Source organism: Perognathus longimembris, chromosome 17 (assembly GCF_023159225.1).
Source record: "Perognathus longimembris pacificus isolate PPM17 chromosome 17, ASM2315922v1, whole genome shotgun sequence".
NCBI classification, from domain to species: Eukaryota; Metazoa; Chordata; class Mammalia; order Rodentia; family Heteromyidae; genus Perognathus; species Perognathus longimembris.
The window spans coordinates 12,064,029-12,088,038 of record NC_063177.1 but is presented as its reverse complement, the minus strand read 5'-3'; the positions used below and the strand labels follow the sequence as shown (position 1 = coordinate 12,088,038).

The 24,010-nt window shown below is 41.5% G+C and overlaps 2 protein-coding genes across 2 annotated transcripts in view; both read left to right on the top strand.

Moving 5' to 3' along the window:
• Positions 1 to 2,858: 2,858 nt before the first annotated feature.
• Positions 2,859 to 8,288, top strand: Fbxw10b (F-box and WD repeat domain containing 10B). Its single transcript, XM_048366059.1, has 4 exons — positions 2,859 to 3,363; positions 4,454 to 4,621; positions 7,650 to 7,850; positions 7,948 to 8,288. Exons 1-4 carry the CDS (start codon positions 2,859 to 2,861, stop codon positions 8,178 to 8,180), a joined length of 1,107 nt encoding a protein of 368 aa, XP_048222016.1. The 3' UTR covers positions 8,181 to 8,288.
• An 8,702-nt stretch (positions 8,289 to 16,990) lies between these two features.
• The window catches only part of Fbxw10 (F-box and WD repeat domain containing 10), a 32,881-nt gene continuing 25,861 nt past the window's right edge, over positions 16,991 to 24,010 (top strand). The window contains exons 1-2 of the mRNA XM_048365083.1: positions 16,991 to 17,276; positions 20,133 to 20,254. Coding sequence (XP_048221040.1) covers positions 17,032 to 17,276; positions 20,133 to 20,254 — 367 coding nt within the window. The 5' untranslated portion in view covers positions 16,991 to 17,031. The remainder of the gene's footprint in view (positions 17,277 to 20,132; positions 20,255 to 24,010) is intronic.

The window sequence follows — 24,010 nt, the reverse complement described above, 5'->3', positions numbered from 1 at the left end:
GGCCTAGTGGCAAGAGAGCTTGCCTCGTATACATGAGGCCCTGGGTTCGATTCCCCAGCACCACATATACAGAAAACGGCCAGAAGTGGCGCTGTGGCTCAAGTGGCAGAGTGCTAGCCTTGAACAAAAGGAAGCCAGGGACAGTGCTTAGGCCCTGAGTCCAAGGCCCAGGACTGGCAAAAAAAAAAAAAACACACATAACAATTTCACAAAGAATTCTGCGAAAAGGTTTAAAATCAGGCTGCTCTGATCTCCAGATGAAGATACAGGTACCACATTGTGTTCACAAAAGGATACCTATGATTGCATGTGGGATTTGGAATCAGATAAAGCTGGGGGCAAAATTCAAGTTGTTTCACTTTGAAAGGTAAGGCTTTGGCTATTATGTATAGTTACTAGACCTGGATTTTCACATTAGTGTTTGGGTAGCAATGAAGCCAGAAATAACCATAACAGCAGAAAATATGAGGGATATATTTGAACAAATGAGGAGGAGGAGCGGAAAACATGTCAAAAAGGTTATCACATAGCCACAGAACAGAAGGTTCACTCTATTTAACACTACCAAGTCCTTGAAGCTTGTTTAAAACAAATAGTATATAGAGAACACTGAAGTTTATCAAAATGATTTCCATACTAGTGAATCTGAAATGATATGAAATTTGATTGAAGTAATCAGCCTCCAAGTAAGGAATATAAGGAACTGACAGGGACCAAATGAAGTAGGGAGCTATTACGAAGATGTACAATTTCAGCCTGTGTACAGGGAATTGTGTGTTCCTGCAGATTAGCAATGAAAGTAACCAAGGGGCATTATTCTAATGATTAAGTTTTCCAGGGTGTTGTTTGAGAAGGAGGTTATAAAGTTAGAAGAGGATAAAAACTCTGTAATTGGAATATGATCAGAACATGTCCATGTTAAAATGTGCATATGTATAAAATAACTTTTGTAAGTATATCATATATATCAGACGTGCCCCAGTACAATCAACAGAAAGCAATGGTCCAATGGCTAGGAGCTAAAATAGTACGCAGATTTTTATTTTATTTCATTTTATTTATGTATTGCCAGTCCTGGGGCTTGAACTCAGGGCCTGAGCACTGTCCCTGGCTGCTGCTTCTTCTTTTTTTTTTTTGCTCAAGGCTAGCACTCTACCACTTGAGCCACAGCGCCACTTCTGGCTTTTTCTGTGTATTTGGTGCTGAGGAGTCATGTATGTGAGGCAAGCACTCTACCACTAGGCCATATTCCCAGACCAGTATGCAAATTAAAAAAATATTGTCAAGGTGATGTACAGAGGGGTTACAGTTAGATACGTAAGGTAATAAGTACATTTCAAACTTGTCACTTCCTCTCTCATTTTCTCCCACACTCCTTCCTCCTCAACTCCCTTCCTTGAGTTGTACAGTTGGTTTACAACATATTGTCTTGTAAGTATTGCTGTTGCATTGGTTCGCCTGTAAAAGGCGAACTTTTGTCTTACCATTTTGGTGTTCCTCTTTCCTTCCCTAATTCAGACAAACATATATAAAATACCCAAATAACAACAGTGATAAACAGCTTATTTCCAGAAGTTGGAGTTTATTTCACTTAGCATCATCTTATGTGATCATATGTACATAGTATTGAGCTATCGTGATCATCTGCTAGAAATATCCTAGACATGTACTAATTATTACTAGTGAGGAAAACCATAGAGTCTATGTTTCTTTGGGTCTGGCTCACTTCACTTAGTATGATTTTTTTCCAAGTCTTTCAGTTTCCTTATGAATCTTGCAATATCATTCTTTCTGATAGAAACATAGAATTCCATTGTGTGTATGTGCCACGATTTCTTGATCCATTGCGTCTACTAAATGGCATCTGGGTTAGTTCCATATTTTAGCTATGGTAAATAATGCTGCAATGAGTATGATTGTAGCTAGTATGGTCTTGTTTGTGATCCTTTGGGTAAATGCCTTTTGAGGAAACTCTCTACTGCTTTCCAGAGTGGTTGAACAAGTTTACACTCCCACCAACAGTGTAGTAGGGTTCCCTTTTGGCCACATCCCCACCAACAGTATGCAGATCTTAATTTCAAAGGTCAACAGGATCTCTGATTAGCATTCTAAATCTGTTAACTAACCTAAATTTATAATAAACATTTGTGACTTTACTTTGATGATGAATTAAGAAACAATATAAACATACTCAGGATGTTTGGGATATCTACCATATAAGTGAACAACTATAAATATAAGAAACATATCTTACTTGCAAAACCATTTCGTGTAAACCAACTGAACAACTCATGGGGGAAGAAAGGCGGAGGGGGGAGAATGAGGGAGGAGGTAACAAACAGTACAAGAAATGTACCCAAGGCCTAACATATGAAACTGTAACCTCTCTACACATCACTTTGACAATAAATAAGAAAAAAAAATTATATCTGTTTATATTCTTGAATATTTAAGTCATTAATAAAAAGCAACTGAAGCTCAACACCAGTCTCCACAATTTTTTTTCATTTAAGGGAGTCCATGTGTTACATTTGTCTAAAAGAAATTCTTCTAGAAATTAGATGAACACATCTTTCAGAATATACAGCAACTGTCTCCAATTACACAGTCCTGGGTTTAGAAGATTTACGGTAAAGCCACGTTTCCAAGGAGGTCTGTTCAGAAAGCCAGACTTCTACTGGCAGTTTCTGGGACAGATAAGTTTTCTGCCCATTGCAGTGGCATATTTTTTCTTCATATATTTATAATAGCAAGGCTTGATTAGGGCATTTCTCCACTTCTCCTGTCCCTCTGGTATTTGGTGGTGCTGCTAACTGGCAAGAATAAAACGAACTAGTTTTCTCACGCTCCTGGAAAACATGGAACCTAATCTTAAGCAAGTCCCTTATTTTCGTTGTGAAAAGGGAAATGATTCGATCCCCCTGTGCCAGAAGTGTGAGACATGTATTTTAGCATGGAAGATCTTTTCTACTAAAGAGTGGTTCCAAAGGGTCAGCGACATAACAAAGAGGAGGTTTCTAGTTAGCATCCTACATCAGCTAGATAGCTTATACTTACTACACTATTTCCAAAATATCCTACAAACCACCCAGGGAAAGGATTTTATCTATAACAGAGCCCGGATCAGCCTCAGTAGGCTGGCGAGGAAGAAGGAGAAGTCTGTGAAGTCCTCCTTGAACCAGTTGTTGGAGAAAACTGCAGAGGAGAAGATGAAGGAGATCTTGTACTGGTTTGGCGACAGCACCTATTGGACCAAGGCAAATTTTGCTGTCTCCCTGTTGCAGATGTGCAACGAAAAACTACTGCTCACTGCTGCGAATGTGACCAGAGTCCTGCTTCTGAAAGAATGGAACAAGATCTCAGGTAAACAAGGCCATAGGGAGGGCTCCTAAAGATAAAAAAAAGCCAGAGTTCAGGAGCTGCCAGTGGACACCAGCTTGAATGAATGGGAACTGTTCAGAGTGTAAAACTGGGTCCTTAAAAAAATTTTTTTTACTACTTATATATATTTATTTTGCTGGTACGGGGGCTTGAACTCAAGGCCTGGGTACTGTCACTTAGCTTTTTTGCTCAAGTCTGGTGTTCTACCACTTTAGCCACAGCACCACTTCCTACCTCTTAGTAGTTAATTGTAAATAAGGCTCTCACTAACTTTCCTGCCCTAACTGGCTTTGAACCATAGTCCTTGAATCCTAGCCTCCTCAGTAACTAAGATTACAGGTGTGAGCCACCAGTGCCTGATTTAATTAATATTTTGTATTTTTTAAATTAATATTTTTAAAGGAAACTCAGGGAGAACTTCGGAGAAGCAATCCCTCTTGTAGCTCACATTCATAAATCTGTCTCCTTGCATATAGAACTCTAATGGAGTTTGTATTCTGGATTGCCTGGCAAAGTTTAACACTTAAGTTTGCTGAGATTTTTTCATAGCAACTCTAAGTCCCCAAATAAAAATAGACATAACTTCCCAAATCTATTTTGTATGTATTTCTGTGCCTGTGTATTTGTGAGGAATTATTGTTAGGGCCCCATTTGGATACCAAAATCCATGGATATTCAAGTACCTTATATAAAGCAATATAATATCTGCCTAGAATGTTCAATCCCCTTATATACTTTACAAGTCAAGCACTCTTGCCACTAGGCCGTATTCCCAGCCCCCCTTATATACTTTAAATCATCTTTCGATCACTTACAATGCCAAATCCACTGTAAATGTCATAATAGTTGTTATACTGTAGTGTTTAGAAAAATGACCCAGATGCACAGATGAATTTTTTTCTTCATATTTTCAGTATGTGGTTATTTGAATCCAAGGAGGTGGAACCTACAAATACAGAGGGACAACTATATTTAAAATAAACAAGGAAAAATTAAACCATATCTCTCATCATCTCATTTCCCTCTCCACACCTGCTAGAAAAGCCACCTTGTCTTGTTTTTTCTTCTCCAGTGCTCCATCCAGACTCTGCCAATGTGCTGTTTTTCCCTAAGAAAAACTACAACACCATATCTGAGCTCCCACAAGTGTATTGGGCAGCTAAACCAAGATCTATGTCCTTCCCTTTGTCCAGAACTTCAGGAAATAAAGACACACTTGGAGATCTGGAAAGAGTAAATGGTAAGTCATGCTTGGAGATTGGGAATAGTAACTGGTAAATCAGCTGTTAGCAAAGTACAAACACACAGACACAGACACAGACACACACAGACACACACACAGACACACACACACCAATATGGACAGTGCCTGACTTAGATGGTTCAACGTACAATTTTTTAAATTTTATTTATTATTATTATTATTATTTATTTTTTTTTTTTTTTGGCCAGTCCTGGGCTTTGGACTCAGGGCCTGAGCACTGTCCCTGGCTTCTTTTTGCTCAAGGCTAGCACTCTGCCACTTGAGCCACAGCGCCACTTCTGGCCATTTTCTGTATATGTGGTGCTGGGGAATAGAACCTAGGACCTCCTGTATACGAGGCGAGCACTCTTGCCACTAGGCCATATCCCCAGCCCTAAATTTTATGATGGGCTTGTTGGAACTGAACCACATGCTGCATCAGAGAGCATATAGACATGATCATTTGACTTGGGATTTTTTTTTGAATTTACAATGGATTACAAGGTATCAAATTCTTTTTTCTTTTTCTTTCTTTCTTTTTCTTTCTTTTTTTTTTTTTTGCCAGTGCTGGGGCTTGAAGTCAGGACCTGGGCACTGTACCTGAGCTTCTTTTGCTCAAGGCTAACACTCTACCACTTGAGCCACAGAGCCACTTCTGGCCTTTTCTGTTTATGTAATACTGAGGAATCGAACCCAGGGATTCATGCATGCTTGGCAAGCCCTCTACCACCAAGCCACATTCCCAGCCCTTTTTTTTTTTTTTTTTGACTTTTGGATTTTATCTTTCTTTTTTCTTTTCTTTTCTTTCTTTCTTTTTTTTTTTGTTTTGTTTTGCCAGTCCTGGGCCTTGGACTCAGGGCCTGAGCACTGTCCCTAGCTTCTTTTTGCTCAAGGCTAGCACTCTGCCACTTGAGCCACAGCGCCACTTCTGGCCATTTTCTATATATGTGGTGCTGGGGAATTGAACCCTGGGCTTCAAGTATACAAGGCAAGTACTCTTGCCACTAGGCCATATTCCCAGCCCTGGATTTTATCTTTCTGACTCAGTCTCCCAAATGCTGGGATTACAGTTGCAAGTTGGTCCACCATTCCTGGCTTAAATGCATTTTTAGCTTATAGTATTTTTACTCAGTATAGTATTTTTACTCAGTATACATGAAGTTGGGAAGTCTTAGTGGAGTTGAGGGTACTGAAAGAGCAATAGAATCTGGGAGTATATGATTTTGAAAGTTACAATGTGTTCAGCTCTTTGATTTTCTTTTCTTCTTTTTTTTTTCATTTAACTCTCACAGGTGATAAGGGGAAAGGCAGGATAAAAATTGATTATATTTTCACCTCTCTACCATAGTGCCTCCACAATATGCCTGAACTACAGATCAGAAAGGAAACTTTCAAGAGCAACCTTTGATGTTGGCTCCAGGCCACAATCCACTAAGCTCTGGCATGGTGGTCATCTGTAGGGTCTTGCTTGTGAATCTTTTTGCAACATTTGATTTCGTTTTCAAAGGGAAATTAAGGAGTAGGGGACATAGTCTCTCAAGGCCCTCCTGAGGTGTTTTCTAAAGTAAGACATATATACTCATGAGTCACTTAATGACAGGAAATGCCTAGGCTATGTGGTATGCCCACCATCAAACATGTGGCTTACCACTGATGAGAATGTGGCATGTGACTGTACATGAAATAACCATGGGAAACATAAAACATAGATTCTAAAACCACTGGGGTTTTTTGTTTGTTTGTTTTTGGTTTGAAGTCAGGGCCTCACACTTGCTAGCAAGTGCTCTACATCTGAGTCACACCTCCAGCAATTTTTTTTGCACTGGTTGTTTTAAAGAAAGTCACACTTCTTTCCCGGGCACACGCTTGGGCTGCCATCCAACTACTTTAGCCTTTCCATTGTACCTAGGCTAATAGGCATGTGCTACTGTGAACAGCTCTCAATTCAGAGGTTTTCAAGAACTTTTCTAGGGGCTGGGGATGTGGCCTAGTGGCAAGAGTGCTTGCCTCCCATACATGAAGCCCTAGGTTCGATTCCTCAGCACCACATATATAGAAAATGGCCAGAAGTGGTGCTGTGGCTCAAGTGGCAGAGTGCTAGCCTTGAGCAAAAAGAAGCCAGGGACAGTGCTCAGGCCCTGAGTCCAAGCCCCAGGACTGGCAAAAAAAAAAAAAAAAAAAAAAAAGAACTTTTCTAGCCAGTCTGGCCTCAAAATTTGATATTCCTTATCTCAGTCTCCCAAGTACCTAAGATTATAGGTTTGAGGAACTGGCCTAAAATGCTTTCTATGTGGGAAAATTTCAAATTTTAAAAGTGAATAAAACAGCATAATAACGTCCTATATAACCATCATGCAACTTTAACAATGATCAGTGTCTTGTCATTTATTATTATTAATAATAATTATTATTATTATACACTGTCCCTTAGCCTTTTTTGCTCATGGCCAGCACTCTACCACTTGAGGCACAGCTTCACGTCCTGTTTTTTGGTAGTTAATTGGAGATAAGAGTCTCATCAACTTTCCTGCCTGGGCTGGCTTTGAAAAGCAATCCTCAGATTTCAGGCTCCTGAATAGCTAGGATTATAGGCATGAGTCACCAGCACCAGAAATAATAATGCCACTATTATTGTTATTATTTATTATTGTGACAGAGGTTGAACTCAGGACCTCATGCTTGCTAGGGAAGTGCTCTACCACTGAGCTACATGCCCACTCCTACCAATCTTATCCATCTTCCCTTTTGAAATTATTTAATTTTTTTCTTGTTGGAGTATTTTCAAGGAAGTTTCAGACATGATACTATTTCAGATTTGGCAACTATAGACATCTTAATCTGAGAAGACTAAAACATGCTTGTATATTTGATTCAGGAGGTTTTATTTTCATGTGGGAGAAGAGATGAGAAAAAGCAGTGTGCTAACTTACTGACCAGTAAACTATTGATTTGGGGGCAGAGTTTTGCTAGGCCTGCAATTACTACAGAGAACTCAACGATGCAACCCTCTCTGGTTTTCTTCTAGGTAAACAACGCAAGAGATGGCTTCATTGTGTTTCTGAGACGAATAAGCTTCTGTCTAAGAAATCAGGCACGGATCGGCCAGGTGCAGATCCCTGCTGTCTGCTGATGGACCTGCGTGAGGTCAGACGTCTGTCTTCAGGGTGCAGTAAATTCCGGGACTTCATCCGTCTATTGCCCATCCACCTCTCCAAGTACATTCTAAGTATGCTGGGTAGATTAGGGGACTTCTTAGAGACCACTCATCCTGGCCCAGTTTTGAAGTTTCTGGATTTGTCTTTCTCTCCCTACCCCTCTACCAGGAATGCTGGATAAAAGTAGCCTGAACAAATGTGTCTCTGTGAGCCAGCACTGGGCCTCCCTGGCCCAGCAGGTCAAGATGGAGTTATCCATGAATACCTTCATTCAAAACCAGATTACCATATTGCAGGTACTTCTGATCTGGGAGGGATATGTGTGGAGACAAACTACATTTCTTCTTTGTGGCCTGCACTCTCCATCTCACCATCTGTCCTCTCATTGTCAGTGTACCTAGCAGGGATGAGGTATAGAAGTGTCTTAGGAACAGAGAGGCAAAACCTTTCCAAACCACTCATAACCACTTGTCCAGCATGTACAAGGCCCTGAGTGCCATCACCAGAACTTCAAAAACTCAAACAAAACAAAATCTTTTTTTGCAATTCCAATTACTTTATTAAGTATGAGTCATACTTTAAGATGCACATTAAATTTTTTTATTGTCAAGATGATTTACAGAGGGGTTACAGTTACATATGTAAGATAGTACATTTCTTGTCATACTTGTTACCCACTTCCTCATTTTTCTCCCGTCTTCCCTCTCCCAAGACCCTCCATTTTCACCATTTTTTTAACCTTCCCAGTGATGGACATCATCATTTTAATCTACAAAGCTTATGAACTCTACAAACACAAAACAAAATCTTTAGAAGTGGAAAATTCTCTCTATTTCCCTTCAAGTTCTGTTGGAGCTCACACAACAAGAAATCTATGAATGCTGGGTGCATTCATACTTGTAATCCTAGCTACTCAGGAGGTTGAGATCTGAGGGTGAGGTTAGAAGCCAGCTCAGAAAGACAAATTTATGAAATTCATGAGACTTACTGTTTTTTGTTTTTTAAGTGATGGGGAGGAGGAGGAGGAGGAGGAGGAGGAGGAGGAGGAGGAGGAGGAGAGAGAGAGAGAGAGAGAGAGAGAGAGAGAGAGAGAGAGAGAGAGAGAGAGAACATATTCTCCATTAGACAGGAAATGGCAAAAAAAACCCCATCATCCATGAGGCTATCATTTCCAATTAATCAGCAAAAAGCTCAAAATTGAGGTATGGCTCAAGTGGTGGGGGGCCAGCTTTGAGTAAAAAAAAAAAAGCCAAGCAAGAGCACAGGGCCTTGAATTCAAACCTCAGTACACACAGAGCTATGAGTAAGTTTCTGAATGAGCCTCATGTTACTCAGAAGTTTATAATTCCACCATGCATATGTTTAGGTTAACATACAATATTCTCTGAAATTTTTATACCTTAGTTTCTTGCCTGAAGCCTAGCCCTGATCTGAGCCATCTTGGAAGCTTGGATTTTTCTTCCCTCAGCAGAGGTAGATCACAAAGGATGAGAAAAAGGCAGGCCATCATCTGGAAACTGCTGTCCATCTCATACTAATCTTTTCCCCAAATTTGCTATTGCCTTCCTCAATTTTTCTGCACACTCTTGGTAAAACTTTCTCCAGCACAGCTTACCCATCTTTCAGATTATGACAAGAGGGAGTTTTCCTTCCTCCTAGAGTGCAAGAATAGACTGATCATTTCAGCTGAGTGCCAGACACTCATGTCTGTTATCCTAGCTACTCAGTAGGCTGAGGTGTGAAGCTCTCACTTTGAAGCCAGCCCAGGCACAAAAGTCCATGAGACCCTTATCTCCAATTAACCATCAAATAGCTCAAGGACAGCATCCAGGCCCTGAGTTCAAGTTCCAGTATGGGTACACAAAAAAAAAAAAGAGCCCACATGAATGAGATGTAGTTTTGTCTTTCTGTACTTGGTTTGTTTTACTCCATATCCTTTGCTTTCACCCACATTATTGCACAAGATTTCCTTCTCTTTATGGCCAAATGTATTCCATTGCATACATATACCACATTTTCTTTATCCATGCTTCTTAAAGTGGACGCGTAGGTTGCTTTTAGGCTGTGGCTAGTGTGAATAGTGCTGCACTCTATGCTGCACATGAGAATACAGAGGTCCCAGCGCAGTAGTCACTGTTTCTTTTCTTCTAACCAGGGATCCTACACAAGGGGAATAGATCCTAATTATGCCAACAAGCTTTCTATCCCTGTTCCTAAAATAATAGATGATGGGAAGCGCATGCGTACGAAAACCCCAAAGTGGAAACTGAGAACAAAGGTGGGTCTCCATGGCATCTGGGGTGAGTAGCAAGGAGTGTTGTGTTCCTATTGGTCATTTCAGGCTGATACCCAGACTCAGCCCACAAGTTGGAACACAGGCTCATGGGAGGTACCAGTGCTTGAGGGAGAGTTCTGTATTGTTACCCATATGCAGTCCACTTCCCCCGCCCCCATTAACCTTGATGTCTGGGTGATGTCTGCTGGATGAGGAGATTGATTGGGTTGTCCTCTCAAGATTCTATGTGCAAGGCACCAAATCAACACTAGTGGAGAATTCAGAGGCCAGGAATGATGTCAGCCATAGCTGGAATTCTCCTCAACCCAGCCCTGTGCATCTTGACGTTTCTGGAGTTTGCTGCTCAGGAATGAGAGCAGTTCGTTCTGCTTATTAGATGGAAGAGAAAAGTGAATTAAGTGTAGATATCCCCACCAATTCTTGGGCAGTAATAAAAAAGAGCAATGAGCATGCTCTTGGAACATTATGCCCTAACTGTCTCAGCATGGCAATAATTGCTAAGACCATTAGATTCCCTCTCCTTCCTCCCTGCTGAAGAGCCTTTTACTTTGGAGTGTATTTACTTGGTCGGTCACCAAAGGAAACTTAATGAGGGATGGTTTAACTTTGGCATCCCATAAGAAATAATAAAACTTAGAATTTGAGAAATGAAAGTGTACAGCAAGATCACTAATATCTTTAGAGGCTGAGCAGATTACATATTATCTGTGAGAGTGGATGACAATGGGCAGCGAAAGAAGGTGAAGTGTGATGTGCTGGAGAACTTGCAGCCTGTCCTGAGGGTCTAGTTGCTACTGAGCTCCAGCTAATAATTGCCACAGGACACTGTAGATACTGGCTTGACACATCATCTGAGCTTACAGAAGACAGAAATCTGAATTGTGTTATGAAATACCTTGTGTTGTTGAGTGTTGTGGTATACATCAACACTTGGGATGATCAGGCAAGAGAATTGTTAGTTCAAGAAAAGTAAGCTTGGCCCTGGTAGCTCATGCCTGTAATCCAGCTACTCAGAAAGCTGAGATCTGAGGACTGAGGTCTGAAGCCAGCCAAAGCAGGAAAGTAATACTCTTATTTCCAATTAATCACCTAGAAGCCAGAAATGGATCTATGGCTCAAAGTGCCAGGCCAGGACTGAATTCAAGTCCCACTATCAACAAAAAAAAAAAAAAGAAAGAAAGGAGGAAAGAAAGAGAGAAAGGAAAAAGGAAAGAAGAAAGAAAAAAAAGAAAAGAAAAGTTGTTGGGCAACATAGTAAAACCCTAAATCTTGTCTCCAAAACAACTAAGTGACCAAAGAAGGAAAAACAAAATTCTCTTCCTTTTCTCATATACTAGAAAACAGTTAAAAGTATTTTACAGGCTGGGTGTTGGTGGCTAATGCCTACCTACTCAGGAAGCTACAATCTGCAGATCACAGATAGAAGCCAGTCCATGCAGGAAAGTCTGTGAGACTCTTAATTTCCAATTAACTACTAAAGAGCTAGATGTGGAGCTGTGACTCAAGGGCTAGAACATTAGTCTTAAGCAAAAAGCTCAGGGACAGCACCTAAGACCTCAATTCAAGCCCCAGGGTGACAAAAAAAAAAAAAAGGAGTTTACAGACTGGGCACTGGTGGCTCACACTGATAATCCTAGCTACCCAAGAAGCTAAGATCTGAAGACAATGGTTTGAAGCCAGCCTGAGCAGCAAAGTTCATGAGACTCTTATCTTCAGTTAACCATCAAAAAAAATCAAGAGTGGTTCTGTGGCTCAGTAGAATTCCAGTCCTCCATTAAGTTTAGGATAGTACCCAGGCTCTGAATTCAAGCTCCAGTACTCACACCAAAAAAAGAAGAAAGGATGTTACAAAACTACATGAGCCAAAGGAAAGGAAAATTGTGAATTGTTCATCTCTGAGCAGAGCCATACTCCCATTTTATATATAAAGAAATGGAGTCTCTCAGCCCATTAAGTGGCAGAGGTACCAGCTGAACACAGATATGTTCTTTACAAATCTGTCAAAACTAACATCATACCTCCCTGTGTGGTGGTTGTAATTGCCCAACAAAAAAAAATCTCAGGACTTGGCCTTCTAGGAACGTGTAACTTACAGAAAATGAGAGACATGGATGGGAACTGAAACAGAACATTGGAAATAGCAAGATGAAGCAGTTCCAGGTCTTCTAGGAAAAGGTAGGTGGTTAGAGGTGAGTGGGGGTGCTACTTACCCCCCCCCCCCCCACCAATCAGTAGGTACACCCTACTCATAGTGTGGCTCACAGTGTGTCAGGCTCAGTGCTGACAGTCTTTTTCACATTCTGGATATGATTTCCACTTCAAGCCAAGCAGGTATCACCCTTCTCCCAGTGGTACAAAACATGCCCACGGCCTCACTGCTGGTCAGTGGCACAGTCAGTTTCCCTCCCAGTGATTTCACCCCTGTGGATTTATCTTTAAAACTTAGGAGCTGAGCCAGGCCCAAAGAATTCCCAGGGTCCTTTGTGTCAGGACTGTCTAGGGAAGCCTCATGTAACACAAGCTGAGATATGGAAAGCCGCTTGGACCCTTGAGAGGAGGTGGATTAGCAGATTCTTCTGGAGAAACATGGCAACTTGGTTAAAGATGAAGAAGAAATGAGGTGTGGTGGCACATGTCTTCATCTCAGCACTTGGGCGGCTGAAGCAGGAGGATCATGAGTTAGAGGTCAACCTGAGCTACACAGTGAGACCTGTCTTCCCCCCGTCCAAAAAAAAAAAAGTGTGAGTGGAGGAATGAGGGCATCTGTGACAAGTCAAAGTCATGGAGGAGAAGGCTACAGTTTAGAAGGAAACTTTAGAAGAAATGTTCCCAGGACTCTCTGATGCAAGCTAGATGAGGGCTTCTTTGCTTTTGTGAGAAACTCATGCTGCCTTTTCTTTCTAATCAGTTGATGTGATTGCTGTTTTTGGTTCTTTAAAGGTATTGCTATTTCCGGCTCTTGAAGTATAGTTGGATAGAAGAATCAAACTGGGAAGTCTATTTTAGCTATCTAGATCAGAATTTATCATATCTGGAATGGCCAAGCTGCTCAGAAACTGTGATGGATAAAGGAAAGAAGAGAGGAAGGGAGAAAGGGAGGAAAATAAATAAGGGAGGGAAGGTGAGAAGGAGAAAGATAGGGAGGGAGGAAAAGAAATGAGGGAGGGAAGGGGGCAGGAAGTAGAGAGGAAGAGGTAAAGGAACAAAGACAGGGCAGCAAAGAGGCTTGAAATTTCCTTGTCTTCCCGAAGTCTCTGATAAGTCCTTTGTAAAATGATAGGAATACCTTGTGGGTAGGTAAGGTACCTTGGGAGACAGCTTGTCGGGACAAGTGAAGGTTATAGGTTTGTGAAAACTTTGAAACTGGGCTGGGAATATGGCCTAGTGGTAGAGTGCTTGTCTTATATACATGAAGCCCTGGTTTGATGCCTCAGCACCACATATATAGAAAAAGCCAGAAGTGGTGCTGTGGCTCAAGTGGTAGAGTGTTAGCCTTGAGCAAAAAGAAGCCAGGGACAGTGCTCAGGCCCTGATTTCAAGCCCCAGGACTGACAAAACAAACAAAACTTTGAAACCCAAGTGTGCCCAGTACATCAGTGATCTCATTAATGGCTCAAGTTCTCATGAGTGGGCTTTGTACTATCAGGTCTATGTTCTATGAAATACAAACATGAAACCTGATAACAGTCATGGGGCTGGGCATGGGGCACCTGTGGTTTTATGTTGTGAATTTGCCCTTTGTGAACTCATTTTCAGAAAAATGTTCTGGGCATCATTTGAAAGCCACTCTTGAAGGCTTATGGAAGCAGGGTGTATAGATGATGCAGAGATAAAAGATGAAGGAGCCCCCTTGGTTGAGCTAACCATGAACAGGTTATTTTGGTGCCTCTTCCTGCATTCCTCCCTATCACCATGAAGCAGCAGCCAAAGCCTTAAAAGAAGAACCCCTCACTCCTCTGTCCATGCCAGAGGAGCCTACAAGGGGCATCTGGGACCCTGGGTAAAGCTGATGCGACACTTGATTTCATGTATTCCCTCATTAGACTGACTACAGTCTGTGGACTGCCTACCAGAACCAGGAAACGCAGATGGTCCAGATGGAGGAGAGAAATGTTTTCTGTGGCACCTACAATATCCGAATCATCTCTGACACGTGGGTACCAGGCTCAGAAGCTAGGGCACCAGGCACTCTTGAGTCACCCTCACTGGAAACTTAGGGTTCTACACACACACACACACACACACACACACACACACACACACACACATGCGTGCGCAGACACACCCTCCACTGACTTGGATAAGGTTCTACACACACACACACACACACACACACACACACACACACCCTCCACTGACTTGGATAAGGTTCTACACACACACACACACACACACACACACCCTCCACTGACTTGGATAAGGTTCTACACACACACACACACACACACACACACACACACACACACACACACACCCTCCACTGACTTGGAAAGGCAGCCCTCCCTTGTCCTCAAGATCCATCTGGGAACTAGGACAGGAGCCTGATTGGACAGCAGGGGTTTAAATTTATATCATCCCCCACAGGTGGGAGAGGACATTTTCCCCCTTATAAACTTTCTATATTTTGACTAACCTTTTGCACATGCATGAAATCTTTCTTTATTGAAACATTTTTTATTCTTTATTCTAGTTTGAAAACTAATATATGCTTGGGGGGTACAAATTCCAGAAAATATGTAGTGAAAAGCAAAGATGTTCTATAACCCTGTCAGCTAGAGATAAACACCCTTAATATTGAGGTCTACACTGTAGAACTTTTCTATTTTAAACAGAAATGAGGGCTGGGAATATGGCCTACTGGCAAAAGTGCTTGCCTCATATACATGAAGCCCTGGGTTCAATTCCCCAGCACCACATAGATAGAAAATGACCAGAAGTGATGCTGTGGCTCAAGTGGAAGAGTGCTAGCCATGAGCAAAAAGAAGCCAAGGACAGTGCTGGGGCCCTGAGTCCAAGGCACAGGACTGACAAAAATAAGACAAAACAAAACAAAAAACAGAAATGAGGTATGATTATACATTTTTATTACCCAAGCTAGCAAAACTGTCCATATTATATATGAATACCATCTTTATAAAAATTGAGTTGTGGGGCTGGGAATGTGGCTTAGCAGTAGAGTGCTGCTTGTCTAGCATGCACAAAGCCCTGGGTTCGATTCCTCAGCACCACATCAATAATAGAAAAAGCCAGAAGTGGCGCTGTGGCTCAAATGGTAGAGTGCTAGTCGTGAGTAAAAAGAAGCCAGGGACAGTGCTCAGGCCCTGAGTCCAAGCCACAGGACAGGCAAAAATAAAATAAAATAAAATAAATAATAAAATTGAATTGTGTGACATCATTTGGATACAACACAGGTAAAAGGCCCTCTAATAACTGACTTTTTGTTTGTTTGTTTGTTTAGTACTAGGCAGCATGCTAAATTAATCTGCTTGCCTGGCTCTACCACTTGAGCCATGCCTCCAGCCTAACATACTGCTGGTTATTTTGTTGTTTTGTTTTGTTTTTTGCCAGTCCTGGGGCTTGAACTCAGGGCCTGAGCACTGGCCCTGTCTTCTTTCTTTGCTCAAGGCTAGCACTCTACCACTTGAGCCATACCACCACTTCTAGCTTTTTGTATATATGTGGTGCTGAGGAATCAAACCCAAGGCTTCATATATATATAAGGAGAGCACTTTACCACTAGGCCATATTCCCAGCCCTTGCTGGTTATTTTGGAGATGAAGTTTAGCAGATTTTTCTGTCCCAGGCCAGGTTGAAATCCTCCATATTTCAGCCTTCTGAGAAGATAGGATTACAGGCATGCACCACTCCTGTCTAGCTAGCCTTCACTGTTTACTCACAAGACTATTTACATTAGTTTGGGTCATAGACCAACTGCTATGGGGAAGTCTTATGGGTTATATCATGGTAACTGCTCTTCAGGTGGTGAATAGTTAAATTCTAGATACAACACATGGGATGAGAACAAAAATAAGAATTTCTTCTCATGTTTAGAATGACTATACATTCCTGCTTGCTGGAACAATTTTACTTTACTCTTTGGTCCTAATGTACTTAGTAATAGTATCCCTCTTTACAATAAAAACGTCTCAGTTTAGCTGGGCACTGTGGTTCATGCCTATAATCCTAGCCACTTAGGAGTCTGAGATCTGAAGATCGCGGTTCAAAGCCAGCCTGGGCAGGAAAATCAGTGAGACTCTCATCTCTAATTAACCATCAGAAAATTGGAAGTGGTGCTGTGGCTCAAAGTAGTAGAGTACTATCTTTGAGCAAAAGAGGTCAGGGACAGTGCCTATTCCCCGAGTTCAAATCCCACAGCCAACAACAAGTTTCAATTTAGACCATAAAGTACTTGATTTTCCTGCTCATATTTTAACTATTTGGGAAATTAATTCAACTCAGATGGTTTTACTGGACTATTGTGAGCAAGGTCCATATTTTCCATCTTCTTATTTTCCATAGTACCCACTAGCACAGACCTTTGAACCCAAGGAAGGCAACTTGAATCTTGGTTAAGCAAAAAAAGAAAAGAAAGGAAGAAAAAGGTAAAAGAAATGCAGTGCACACAGGCTTTCCAACTAGGTTCCTCTGACATTTTCATGAATAAAGATTTCCATGACCAAAGAAGTTTTGGGAAATGCCATATATCCTACCTTCGAAGGTTAGCATGTATTAGTAGAAAATTGCTTCCTTTCTACTTTCTATTATTTTTATTTGCCTACATATTTTTTAGATTTTAAATCTACCTGAAATGGACTTGAGTCATGGTGTGACCTGTTAATATTTGGCTTTGTTTTCTGCATCCTCACTCATAGAAAGGCATAGAATTTCTCATTGTCCCATTGCTGCAGACAAAGTCAGGTGCTAGGTTAAGTTCTGGCAAGAAGACTAATTCTTTCATGTGCCATCCACTTCTCCCCTATCCCCTACCCTCCAAACTCAGGTGGGACCGAAACAGAATCATCCACTATACCGGGGGAAACCTGATAGCTGTGGCGTCAAATCGGAAGATCTACCTTCTAGATATCTTACAAGTGAAGGAGCTGCCCATCGAGTTTCGAGGCCATGCCGGGAGCATCCGGACCATCTTTCTATGTGAAGAGGAAATGTTTCTTGTAAGTGGGAGTTACGACCTAAGTATCAGGTGAGCAGTCCAAGGATTCAGAGTTGTCTTCCCTCCTAGGGCCACAAAGCAGCTCAAGGGAGAAGTGTGTCTACTTCCTCCTTCTTGTATTTGTTGAAAAGTTATCTGTCGGGCTAAATTTCCACGTCTCCCCTGGGGAGATGCCGAACCTTAAATTGTGGGGGACACACGGCTTTGCGCGCTACTCCCTCCGGCAGGAGGGCAGAGCATGTCCTGGTCGGGCTAAGCTGAGCTGGGATAGGGCTGCCAAACCCCCCCACCCCGAGTCCCCAGCCCCCCTTACATTTAAGAGCAGACACTGGACACGGAGACTTTGGGGGAGCCATCTGATGGTCTACCGGCTTCCAAAAGGTTTTATTCAAGGGAGGGGTTTATATAACAGTAATGGCGGCAGGAAGAGGAGGGACTAACTGGGTATTAACGATTGGCAAATGAACTGTCCATCACGGTGATGTCACGGAACTTCCTCTATGGGCGGAGATCACGGCCCACAGAACCGCTTGGGCTTGGCCTGGTGCCATTACGATATCACACTTGGCCGAGGTGGAAGGCGGGGCTGGTTTGCTATCTCTTCCGGTAGAACCCGGAAGAGGGTAGGAGGGGATAGCAGCCAAGCAGCCCCAGGGTGGGAGAAGGGGCCTGTCTCTTAGGTATAGCCAGACCCCGACAGTTATCCTAAATGTTAGTTCTAGAAAACCTATAATGGTTTCTTTTCCCTTTTCTTCTTCTTCTCCTCCTCCTCCTCCTCCTCCTCCTCCTCCTCCTCCTCCTCCTCCTCCTCCTCCTCCTTCTTCTTCTTCTTCTTCCTCTTCCTCTTCCTCTTTCTCCTCCTCCTCTTTTTCTTCATTCTCTCCCTCCTCCTTCTCCTCCTCCTCCTTTCCTCTTCTCCCCTCCTCTTCCTTTTCCTCCTCCTCCCTCTCCCTATTCGCTTCTCTTCCTCCTCTCCCTTCTTCTTCTTCCTCTTTCTCCCTATCTTCTCCCTTTCCCTCCTCCAGCAGAAAGTATTTTTTGTAAGCATGAAACATAATATACTACAGAAAAAAAATGGTATTCTAACCTGAAAACATTTATATATTATACAAAATATACAATATAATAAACACCCATCCTCCTTTTACTTAGACCAATACATATAACATTCCTTAACCCTAATCTCCAGATTCTTCTCCCTCATTGCTTCTTTTGTCCTTGTAACACCTTGTAATGTTACCCTAAATTTCATATTCTTATTATTCACTTGGCTTTTTTTTTTTAGTGCTGGTACTGAGGCTTGAACCCAGGGCCTGGGCTCTGTCCCTGCCTTTTAGAACTCAAGGCTAGCACTCTACTTCTTGAGCCACAGCTTCACTTCTGGATATTTGGTGGTTAGTTGGAGATAAGAGTCTCATGGACATTCATGCTCTGACTATTTAAACTATGATCCTTAGATCTCAGCCTCTTGAGTAGCTAGGATTACAGGTTTGAGCCACCAGTGCCCAACTCTTTTCAATTTCTTCACAATGTTTTGCTACTTTTGTCTCTTACTGAACTTAATATAAATGAAATCATGTTTTTAAAAAGTTATCAGGCCAGGCATTGGTGGCTCATGTCTGTAATTGTAGCCACTCAGGAGACTGAGATCTGAGGATCACAGTTCAAAATCAGCCTGGACAGGAAATTCCATGAGACTCTTCTCTCCAATTAACTACCAAAAAGCTGGACATGGAGCTGTGGCTCAAGTGGTGGAGTGCTAGCTTTGAGCAACAAAGCTAAGGGACACAGCCCAAGTCCAGAGTTGAAGCCCCAATATCAGTATAAGAAAAAGAAGTTATTGGTCCCTAATTTTTCCACTGCACTCTGTTGTTGAGATAGTTCTGCATGACATAGCAGCAGTCATTAATTTATTTTCAATAGATACAGTGTTTTATTGGATGAATATGCCATAGCTCACTTATTTTTCTGCTTATGGACATTTATATCATTTCTACTTCAGAATTCTTCCCAGGGATGCTGCTATAGTCCTGCCTGTGTCATGTGGTGGCCACATGCATGAGGATTTTTTGTTTGTTTGTTTGGCTTTGGTTTTGGCAGTACTGGGGTTTTAAACTTGGGGATTTGTGCTTGCCAGGCAGGTGTTCTACCACTTGAGCCATGCCTCCACGTTTCTTCGTTATTTTTGATATTTTTTAATAAGGTCTCTCGTTTATGGTCAGATCATCCTAGATCACCATCTGCCTATTTATCTTTATTATATGATCCTTTAGATATGACTTTTTATTTCCTATATACCTGACATGACAGGTGCATGCTACCCAACCAAGCCTTTATTGGTTGAAATGGGGTTTTAATCAACGTTTCACACAGAACCACCTGGAATCACAATCATTCTGATCTCTGTCTCCTGTGTAGCTAAGATTATAGGCTTGAGCCTTCCTTCCTGGCCAACTATGCTAATGCTACAAGCATTGGTGCTGGGCTGCATTATTAACATCTGGGGCTGGAACAGTCTTCACTGTGGGGATTGTTCTGTGCTTTATCTGATGTTTGGTAGCATCCTGGACTAGCTTCTCCCTCCCTGCTTGTAGCCACCAAGAATCTCTCTACCTACCCCCAAATTTCCCCTGAGAATAGTCATCCCCTCTGGTTGACAACCACTATATTGTGCCTTTCATAATTCACAGAAAAACCTATAATGTTACTTCTACTACTACTGTCATTATCAATAAGGACATGGCGCTGACACAGAAATTTAATAACTTTCCTCAAATAGACAAATAGTGCTACAACAGGGAACTTGTCTGCCTTTTAAGCACCTATTGTTCTAAAGGATCCTCTGGGCTCTCAGAAAATTCTCAATATTAAAAAAAATTCCTGCAGATACTGGAATCTGAAAACTGGGGGTTGCATGAGAATCTTCTATGGCCACCAGGGGACAATCACTTGCATGGATGTCTACAAGAACAAGCTTGTATCTGGAGCAAAAGATGGCCAGGTGAAAGGTGAGAACTGCTTCAAATTTTCTTTAAAAAAAAAAGTCTCCAAATCTGTGAGTTATCAAACCCTTTCTCCTCCCTCCCTCCCTCTCTTGGTTCTTCCTCCCCTCCCACTCTCTCTCTCTATCTCTCCTTCCTTCCCTTCCTTCCTTCCTCTTTCCATTCTCCTCCTCCTCCTCCTCCTCCTCCTCCTCCTCCTCCTCCTCCTCCTCCTCCTCCTCTTCCTCCTCCTCCTCCTCCTCCTCTTCCTCCTCCTCCTCCTCCTCATCTTCTTCTTCCTCTCTCTCACTCACTCTCTCTCTCCATAAGGTTTGCCTGCATAACCCAAGCTAGCCTCAAACTTAGTATGTAGGTCAGGCTGGCCTCAAATTTATGATCCTCCTGCACACAGTCTCTTGAGAGCTAAGATTACAGGTGTGTGCTAAGATACAGGTGTATGCCTTGTATTTCACTCATTTCCTTATGTAGTAATTTATTGCTTTATTTTTTTCATCCACTTATAGATCTAGCAATCTACCCATTCAATTGAAGACCTACATACTAGACTTAGTGCTAAGGGCTATTGAGGAAAAATTATATGGTTCCTTAAATATGAATTTTTATTTCCTGACAAGGCTCTTGGAATTCTAAAGGTAGAAGACATATAACTGTATGATGGGGGTATAGTAACTATGTGAATGACAACAGTTGCTGTTTTGGAGCAATTTTGTGATAGGAAACTCTCTGTAGATCCATCTCATATATATAAACACACAGAACATGATGCTAACTATGTAACTACTTAGGGGTGTGAGAGGAAGGGAAGACAGAAAGAAAAGTTGAGCAAGACCAGTTTTGAAATACATTATTACTATGTATGAAGACAGTATAAAGAACCTTAATGGAAACTGTTGATCAACAGAGGATTGAGAGGGAAGGGAAATGAGAAAGCAATAGAGAGGAAGAAAATATGTGCAATATCTGAAATATCAAGGGAAGACACTTTGGTGTCATTTAATGCACACTAAGGAAATGAATGACAGGAAAGTAAAACAAGCTCAGATACAGGGTGGGTACAAGTGGAAGGGGGAGGTCTAAGTAAGAGGGTTAATGAGGATGAATATGGTTGATGTGCTTTACTTGCATGTATGAAAATAAAACAATGAAACCTTTTGAAATTGTTTTAAGGAGGGAGAATGTGAAGAAGGGGTAAGGTTGATCAATACACATTGTGTACATGTATGAGGATGTCATAAGTAAAACCCCCTTGTATAGCTAACATATGCTAATGAAATTGATTTACAAAAAGGATATTTGAGAACAAGCCAGTGTGAAGAAACTTAGGCAGACATGATTTATCTTCAATGGTCTTGGCCAATGGGAAGAGGAAAAACCAAGACTTAACCACCAATCTGAAATGAAACGTGAGATAAAGAGCATGTGATAAGCCCATTTAAAAAGCCCACTCCAGCCATTGATATATGGAAATGCCATTAGTAGAAATACTAAGACTACAAGGGAAGAGCAGAGTAGCAAAATGGATGAGGAGGAGGTCATAGTTTTAGACATGTTAAGCATAGTATTCAGAAGAAAGGCCAAGCAAAAGTGTTTAGATCCTAATCCTTGAAATGCGTGACTGTTGTACTTTGTGCTATAATTGGATGATGCTTTTAATTTTTTTCTTAAATCTTCCTGTGCTGGAATTTGATCTTCAGTGTAATATGGGTCACTATAGAGTCTTTAAGAAGTGGGCTCTAGAAAAAATAAAACAAGTAGCCAACCCCTAAGGGTTGATAGCATGGCTTGGTTGGCCAATGAGCTAAAGCATCAAGTACTGAGTTCAAGTCCTAGACTCACACCTAAAAATAAAAATAAAGAAAAAGGAAAAAAAGTAGGTTTTGGTGGGATGTCTTAAGGTCAGTTGGGGCACTGCCTTTAGACCTCAATCAATATCTCTCTGACTTCCTGGTTTGGCAATGTGCTTGCATCCACACACATATATGCATATGCTCCCACCATGACACGTGAAGGTCATGTGTTACATACAGCAAGAGGACCCAGAGCTGAGCCAATGCCAGCCACCATGTCTTTGAACTTCCAAACTTTCATAAATTACACTTCTTCAGATATATTGTTATAGTAAAGCAAAATAGACTTAACATAATTTCCATGGAAAAAAAGAGCTTTGCATCTGGTATAGTGATTCAGGTCTATAATTCTAGTTGCTTGAGAGGTGGAGATTTGGGGATTATGTTTTAAGGCTAGCCAGGTCATAAAAGTTCAGATTCCTTCTCAAGCAATAGTTGAATGTGGTAGTGTGCACCTGACATTCCAAGCTACATGGGAAACACAATGGCTGTCTTTTTTTTTTTAAAGCTTTGCAGATGTTATTAAACCTAAAACCCTAAAATGAGGAGATTGCCCCGTGTTTTCACTTGGTCCTCAGAGAACCATTCTTGGCTGTGAGAAGAACAAAATGTAGCTAGGGAAGCATGGTCAGAGATATACCACATTGCTGACTGTGTGTGATAGTAGAGGAAGGGGCTATGAGCCAAGGAATGTGGTTGGCCTTCCAGAAGGCCACATGGAAATGCAAGGAAATTAACCTCCTCCAGCCTCATAAAATAGCAAATTCCTGCTGACACCTTGATTTTAGCCCTGCGACATCATATCAGACTTCTGTAAGATGATAAATGTGTGTTATTTTCAGTTGCTATGCTTTGTCCTAGCATCCAAAGAAAACTAACACAATGAGGGTGAAGTTCTGAGAACACACAGGAAAGAGAATCCTGGAAGCAGATGGAGGTGTGAATATCCCTGTCCAGGGCTTCAGATACATGGATTTGACATTTATTAAACAAATCCAGTCATTGCTCTGTGATTACAAGGGATCGGTTCCAGGATTCCATGAATGCTCAAAGCCCTTCTATAAAATGATATACTATTTGTGCACATCAATTCACACTTTTTTCCTATACTTTAAACATCTCTAAACTATTTACAATGCTGAATACAATGCAAATGTTTTTGAATAGGTGCTAAAGTATATATGTGTGTATATGTATAGATAGATAGATATGTATTTGTGTGTGTGTGTGTGTGTGTGTGCGCGCGCGTGCGCGGCATTGGGATTCAAACTCAAAGCTTCATGTTTGCTAGACAAGTACTCTTCCATTTGAGCCACATCTCCAGTCTGATACTGTACTGTTTTCTCCAATTTTTTTTTAAATCTGTGTTTGGTTGGATTGGAGGATGTGAGCTGAGCCTGAGAGCCTACACCTATAATCTCTGCACTCAAGAAGCTCAAGCAGGAAGATCATAAATTCCAGACTAGTGTGGGCTGCATAATGAGATCCTGTCTCAACAATATTAAAACAAAATCTAGAAATATGGGATCCATGTCTGTGGGTTCCCCAGAAAAGCAGGAAGGAAGATTGGAAAGAGATGAGAAACCAGGGACCTGGGAAAATACAGTATGTCAGAGGCAGGTGAAAAAATAAAAAGGCATAAAAATGAACAGATTTGCTGAAGAAATCCTACTCCTTGACTTTCTTTCCCTTCCCCCTGGTTACTTTAGGGAATGCAAACAGCAGGGGAGAGTTTGAAGGTGTGGGCCAAGTGGTAGAGCACCTGCATAGCAAATTCAAACCCAGTGAAGACAGACCACTTTTGGTATCTTTTGGTGATATAGGTGTGGGTCAGGAAGAGATAACACTAAACATCTTCCATTATTTCCATTTGGGCTTAAAGAATAGGCTTATAGGACATAAATGTTTTATCCTG